Source organism: Syngnathus leptorhynchus, chromosome 4 (assembly GCF_054491065.1).
Source record: "Syngnathus leptorhynchus isolate UIUO chromosome 4, UIUO_Slep, whole genome shotgun sequence".
NCBI lineage: Eukaryota > Metazoa > Chordata > Actinopteri > Syngnathiformes > Syngnathidae > Syngnathus > Syngnathus leptorhynchus.
The window spans coordinates 363,688-370,667 of record NC_141198.1 but is presented as its reverse complement, the minus strand read 5'-3'; the positions used below and the strand labels follow the sequence as shown (position 1 = coordinate 370,667).

The window sequence follows — 6,980 nt, the reverse complement described above, 5'->3', positions numbered from 1 at the left end:
CAGCTCTACACCCTCGGCAGGATCCTCGAGGGTGCATGGGAGTTCGCCCAACCAGTCCACATGTGTTTTGTGGACTTGGAGAAGGCGTTCGACCGTGTCCCTCGGGAGGTTCTCTGGAGGGTGCTTCGGGAGTACGGGGTGCCGAGCCAACTGATAAGGGCGGTTCGGTCCCTGTATCACCGATGCCAGAGTTTGGTCCGCATTTCCGGCAGTAAGTCGGATTCGTTCCCAGTGAGGGTTGGACTCCGCCAAGGCTGCCCTTTGTCACCGATTCTGTTCATAATTTTTATGGACAGAATTTCTAGGCGCAGCCGAGGCGTTGAGGGGGTCCGGTTTGGGGACCTCAGCATCGCGTCACTACTTTTTGCAGATGACGTGGTGCTGTTGGCTTCTTCAGTCCGTGATCTCCAGCTCTCACTGGAGCGGTTCGCAGCCGAGTGTAAAGCGGTCGGGATGAGGGTCAGCACCTCCAAATCCGAGTCCATGGTCCTCGGTCGGAAAAGGGTGGAATGCCCTCTCCGGATCGAGGATGAGATCCTGCCCCAAGTGGAGGAGTTCAAGTATCTTGGGGTCTTGTTCACGAGTGAGGGCAGGATGGAGCGCGAGATCAACAGGCGGATCGGTGCAGCGTCGGCAGTAATGCGGACTCTGTACCGGTCCGTCGTGGTGAAGAGAGAGCTGAGCCAAATGGCAAAGCTCTCGATTTACCGGTCGATCTACGCTCCTACCCTCACCTATGGTCACGAGCCATGGGTCGTGACCGAAAGAACGAGATCCAGGATACAAGCGGCTGAAATGAGTTTCCTCCACAGGGTGTCCGGGGTCTCCCTTAGAGATAGGGTGAGAAGCTCGGTCATCCGGGAGAGACTCGGAGTAGAGCCGCTGCTCCTCCACGTTGAGAGGAGCCAGATCACCTCATCTGGGGCATCTCATCAGGATGCCTCCTGGACGCCTCCGTGGGGAGTTGTTCCGGGCATGTCTCACCGGTAGGAGACCCCGGGGTCGACCCAGGACGCGCTGGAGAGACTACGTCTCTCGGCTGGCCTGGGAACGCCTTGGGATCCCCCGGGATGAGCTGGAGGAAGTGGCTGGGGAGAGGGAGGTCTGGGAGTCCCTCCTAAAGCTGCTGCCCCCGCGACCCGACCCCGGATAAGCGGAAGAAGATGAAGGTGAAGAATGTGAAGGTATGTGTTAAGGGTAATTGATGTTATTCAGCCGTGCTTTGATTTCAGGTAGGGTGATTTATTTTGAAGGCTGTTTTCAGGCGATACCACTTCCTTGTTTTACGTTCGTGTACATATGTAGCTTACAGTGGTACAGGAGTCATTGATGATGTAAGTGGGTCTCCTAACAAGACAAATGAACGATCACGTGTCTAACCTTTAGAACAATGTAGTATTGTAATAGTTGTACTAAGTTCATTCTGTTTCCTTTTTTTTAATCACTTTTTGGTTCTTTTATCACAAACAGGGTATTTTGGTTGTATTACCTGACATGTTTCGGCATGAACTTCCGCCTTCATCAGACTGATGAAGGCGGAAGTTCATGCCGAAACATGTCAGGTAATACAACCAAAATACCCTGTTTGTGATAAAAGAACCAAAAAGTGAATGTAGTATTGTTCCAAATGTTTGTTTACATTCCTTTAGAGCTCTGTTTTCGCGTGTTAGCACGATCGTGAATTAGCATATTCCCGCTAACTCGTTAGCCTGCACAGTACTTCTTGTTCATGTTACACGCACACACGTATATTTATATTTTCAATAGTTTTACAAACTTTTCTGTACGTTATTTATACTATTAGTGTATTATTTACCGTAATTTTCGGACTATAAGTCGCGTTTTTTTTCATAGTTTGGGTGGGGGGGCGACTTATACTCAGGAGCGACTTATGTGTTTTTTTTTTCAAAACAATTTACTTGATCATTAACACATTACTTACTAGTACAGTTGATCACCTCACATATTATTTTTAATACACTGAAAAAACGAATAAAGCAATTCACACTTTAAAGCACAATATTCAAGTTCATGAAACAAATAAACAAAACAAAAAAAAAACAACTGAAAAAGAAATATAGTTATTTTCAAACTAAACTGAACGAGGGTGATTTAAATTTCACCATTGGCCGTGACGCAACAACTGGGAGGAGAAAGCGCTGTTTTTTTGTAGGGGCAGCAATGCAATTTAGGATGCAAGCTCTGCTTGTGATGGACAGCATGCGCACACATCACGCCAGACATGCAAATCACGAGTCCGACGGCGCGCGTACGCGGCATTGTTTACACGATCGATGATCGATGTATTTTATGATTTGGAGTGACAGGTGGTTTGGTAATTTTGTTGTTATATGATAGTTATTTGAAATATACTTTATATATCGTTATATGGGTCTGTGGAATAATTAGACATGCAAATCACGAGTCCGACGGCGCGCGTACGCGGCATTGTTTACACCAGGGGTGTCCAAACTTTTTGCAAGGAGGGCCAGATTTGATAAAGTGAAGGGGCCTGGGGGCCAGTAGTTTTTTCGGACATTTTTTTAAACTACAATTTCATCCAAATAAACACTGTTATAAAACAAATTTCATTCTCCCAATTGTCTTTATTTTTTAAATGACAAAAAAAACAAATATAAGCCACTCAGGCAGATGTGAACAACTCTAAAAACACAAATTCTGCCTTTCATTCATATCTGAAGAGTCCGATAACATTGAACAAACTGTATGAAATACCTTAAATTTACATGAGTTTAAAATTATTTTCGCCTCATGAACATTTTAAACAGGAGTTATAATACATAAAATACGATGACATTGAACAAACTGTATGAAATACCTTAAATTTACATGAGTTTAAAATTATTTTCGCCTCATGAACATTTCACACAGGGTTCACGCAGCCGGTTCGCGCGTACCCTTTTTACAACGGGTTTATTTCCGCATTTGACTTGCGCATGCTCCGCATAACAGGACAGCTGGAGTCATGTTCTCGCTGTGAAATCACGCCGGGTCGCGCGAGATTACATTTCTGCGACATAAATATAAAATAGCTTTGGTACGTGTGTATTAAAGCGCTGGTCAACAATGGCGGCGGGCCACATACTAAAGATTTTATCACAGAGGCTGCGGGCCTGATGAAATTTGACCACAGGCCGCAATTGGCCCGCGGGCCGGACTTTGGTTTACACGATCCTCGATCGATGTATTTTATGATTTGGAGTGACACAGATGGTTTGATAAACGTGTTATTTATGTAATAATCATTTGAATAACTCTGAATGTTACGTTAGGCCCGTTCTCAGCCTCTCGTTTGTGTATGTCACGTTAGCATACCGTATCGTTTAGCCTGTTGTTGCTGGTTCGTGTCTGTTTTTGGTGTTGGATTTTGACAAATACATTTGCCCCAAAAGTGCGACTTATACTCCGGAGCGACTTATATATGTTTTTTTTTTTCACGTTATTGTGCATTTTATGGGTGGTGCGACTTATACTCCGGAGCGACTAATAGTCCGAAAATTACGGTACATGTTTCAAACAATTATTTCATGTTCTAATCATTACATATGCACTTAAATGGTTTCATATACATTTATTGACACATGAAAAATGTACAGATGAGAGTGTGACCGTTCTTCGCGAATTATCGCGGCCTTTAGAGGTCCATTTTCGCGTGTTAGCACGATCGTGAATTAGCATATTTCCGCTAACTCGTTAGCCTGCACAGTACTTCTTGTTCACGTTACACGCACACACGTATATTTATATTTTCAATATTTTTACAATTTTTTCTGTACGTTTTTTATACTATTAATGTATTATTTACATGTTTCAAATAATTATTTCATATTCTAATCATAACATATGCACTTAAATGGTTTCATATACATTTATTGACACATGATAAATGTACAGATGAGTGACCGTTCTTCGCGAATTTCACTTATCGCGGGTGGTTTTTGGAGCCAATTATCCTCGATAAACGAGGGATTACGTATAGTGACACACACACACACACACACACACACACACACACACACACACACACACACACACACACACACACACACACACACACACACACACACACACACACACACACACACACACACACACACACACACACACACAGTGGAGCCTCGGTTTTTGACCACAATCCGTTCCAGAAGGCTGTTCGAGAAGTGAATCGTTCGAATTCCGAATCATGTTTTCCCATTACAAATAATGGAAACATATATAATCCGTTCCAAGCAACAACAACAAAAAAACCCACCTTTTTTATGCATATTTTCATTTGCGCATTTTTGTCTGATCACGCAACTGCAGCACACCGCCGATCGCGCAACCATAGCGCGCCGCCGACCACGCAACTACACCGCACTGAACAGTCGCTAAAATTGAGAACATTTTTGAAGTCCTGATGTACTTTGCAGAATTTAATTGGAACTCAGTGCGCAGGGAGCTTAATTTGGTCCAATCGCGCAACCGCAGCGCGACGGGTGCTCACTGTCGCATTGCTTTAAGAGTGTCTGTGTGTTTTAGTATGGCTTTACTGCCCCATTTGCTTCCTTTGGAGGCATGATTAGAGTTGATGCAATCCTCAGAGTAACGAGAATGTAATAATGACAGAGTCAGTTGGCATGCTGTGGGTCCTCTCGGCTCATCTCGTGAGGTTTGACAACCGAATTTCATCCGACATCCGAAGCAAAAAAATCTAGAATTTTTTGTTAGAATACCAATTTGTTTGAGAACGGGGACGTTCGAAAACCGAGGCTCTACTGTGTATATATATGTATACACACACATCCATACAGTATTTGATCAATTATTTATAGCCATAACGACCTTTTGTATACAGTGTATACATTACAAAAAATGTTTTTGAAATAAAATGAATAAAATGGACAGTTACTTGCAAAAAAAAAAATCCAAGTGGTGCTTTAAGACAGTTACAGTTGTCCTGAGTTATAATACATTTTAAGTGAAACATTTGAAACACTGAAAGGTTAAAAACACAAAATCATTTAATTTTTAAAAGCAATTCCTCACTGACAGCCGTGATGATCTCTTGCCAAAGAGATGTAAGTTTGCGGCAACAGTTTTGGGGCTGCCGGTGACTAAGCAGTTGACAAGTTTGATCTGATGGACTCCTCCCGTAATTGGCGGTGCTTCCCGGTGGCAGACTCTTCACCGTGTGCTCGACGCTCTATGGTAATCCTGTAATTTTTCCTGCGAAATAGTAAATCTTTTTACAAGACATCTTGCTACCGTTAAATTGTCATAAACTGTACTTACTTGCTTTTAGGGATGACCAGTGTTGTGCCTGAATGCATTTAATGAACACAAGTTCATGAACTCATTCATATTTTGAACGAATGTGAACTGAAGTAGCGCATGTTTGTTTTGTGAAATATTTTGTCAACAGTCATTCTGGAGCCAATGAACGGATTTGAATGGCAGTTTATTCATCATCTGTACCGCTTGTCCATTACAGGCGTGCTGGTTGCAGGCGTGCTGGAGCCTATTCCAGCCGTCATCGGGCAGTAGGCGGGGAACACCCTAAACTGGTTGCCAGCCAATCGCAGGGCACAAAGAGACGCACAACCTTCTGTACTCGCACTCATACCTATGGACAATTTGGAGTGCTCATTCGGCCTACCAAGTATGTTTTTGGGATGCGGGAAGAAACCGGAGTGATTTTCTTTTCTTAAACTCCAAAATAAAACCCACTAAACACATTGTAAATGAGGCTTAAATTGGTGGTGTGGGGGAGATTTGGCAACCCCATTCACAAGCAGTAAGAAAGCGTGAAAGGAGAAGCGAAGAAAGCGTAAAGGCGCTTCAGTCGATCTAAACTCAGTTGCGCAACTCGCAGCCCGACTCGTTTTTTCTTGTCAAATGGTTGTGATGACGTATCATCCTATGAGAGCATTCAGGAAATTTAGGAGACGTTGTAGGGCTATGAATTACTCTTAGATTTTTTTTTTGACGTTTTAGTCATTCATTTGGGTTTCGTGTGTGTATGACACAGCCGTGCACAAAGGAATAATGCACCACACCGCAATGCAGAAGGAGTCGGGACAGCGGCAATGAGCCCTCATAGCGCGGGGCATGCCTCTGAGCAATGTGTTTCACTGAGGACAAGCGCAGAGTGCGCGGCTGGCTGCCATGCACGTAGGAAAAAAGCACTGCCATCCAGGGGTCAGGACAGCGGCCATGAGCACTGATAGCGCGGGACGTTCCTCAATATGTGTCACTGCGGACGTGCCTGAGTTCAAGGGCAGGAGGCGGCAGCTGGCCACGCGTGAGTGGAGAAGCACCAACCAGTGCAGAAGAAGTCGGGACATGTGACAATATCACGTATTTGTTCTTTTATTTACTGTAAAGATAAAACCCATCCACAGAACTGTGTTGGAATGGTTATTAAGGGAATAGGAAAGGTTTATGTAGCGTAAACGTATTGAGGAGGGTTTAAAAAACTTTAATAATGCGTACTGGATCTCAATGCAACAGGTGACCCATGCGCAACTGTGGTTTGCTTTGGTTTTGCTATGCACTACGTCCCCAGGGTTAGCGTAATGTGGTATTTCTAGAAGTGGACACTTTGCATTGCTTGGCAAGGTTAACCACTCTTCTAATTGCATCGAGCTTCGGTCTTATAAAGTATTATTTATGGCCCGCCTGCACTGTCAAACTGAATAAAAAAATTCATGAAACTATAATTCCTCCTATTACCAAAAGGTGGCAGCACCACCCCTCTCCGCTCATTTCTGCCATGGCGACTGCAAAGGAAACGAGGAAAGTTGACATTGAGGGCCATCGTTTTCAAGAGAAATGGGAATTACAATACTTCTTCACTGAAAATCAAGTCAATTGTGTTTGTCTAATTTGCAAAGAGACAGTTGCCTTATTTAAAGATTTCAACCTAAAGAGACACTATCAGACTAAACATGCTCAACACACAACAGCAATTCTTCACG

The 6,980-nt window shown here is 43.6% G+C and overlaps 1 protein-coding gene across 1 annotated transcript in view; it reads right to left on the bottom strand.

The window, feature by feature from the left end:
- Positions 1–3,577: 3,577 nt before the first annotated feature.
- The window catches only part of npr3 (natriuretic peptide receptor 3), a 28,888-nt gene continuing 25,485 nt past the window's right edge, over positions 3,578–6,980 (bottom strand). Inside the window, exon 8 of the mRNA XM_085910466.1 lies at positions 3,578–5,229. Within this exon, the coding sequence (XP_085766592.1) occupies positions 5,118–5,229 (112 nt within the window). The 3' untranslated portion in view covers positions 3,578–5,117. The remainder of the gene's footprint in view (positions 5,230–6,980) is intronic.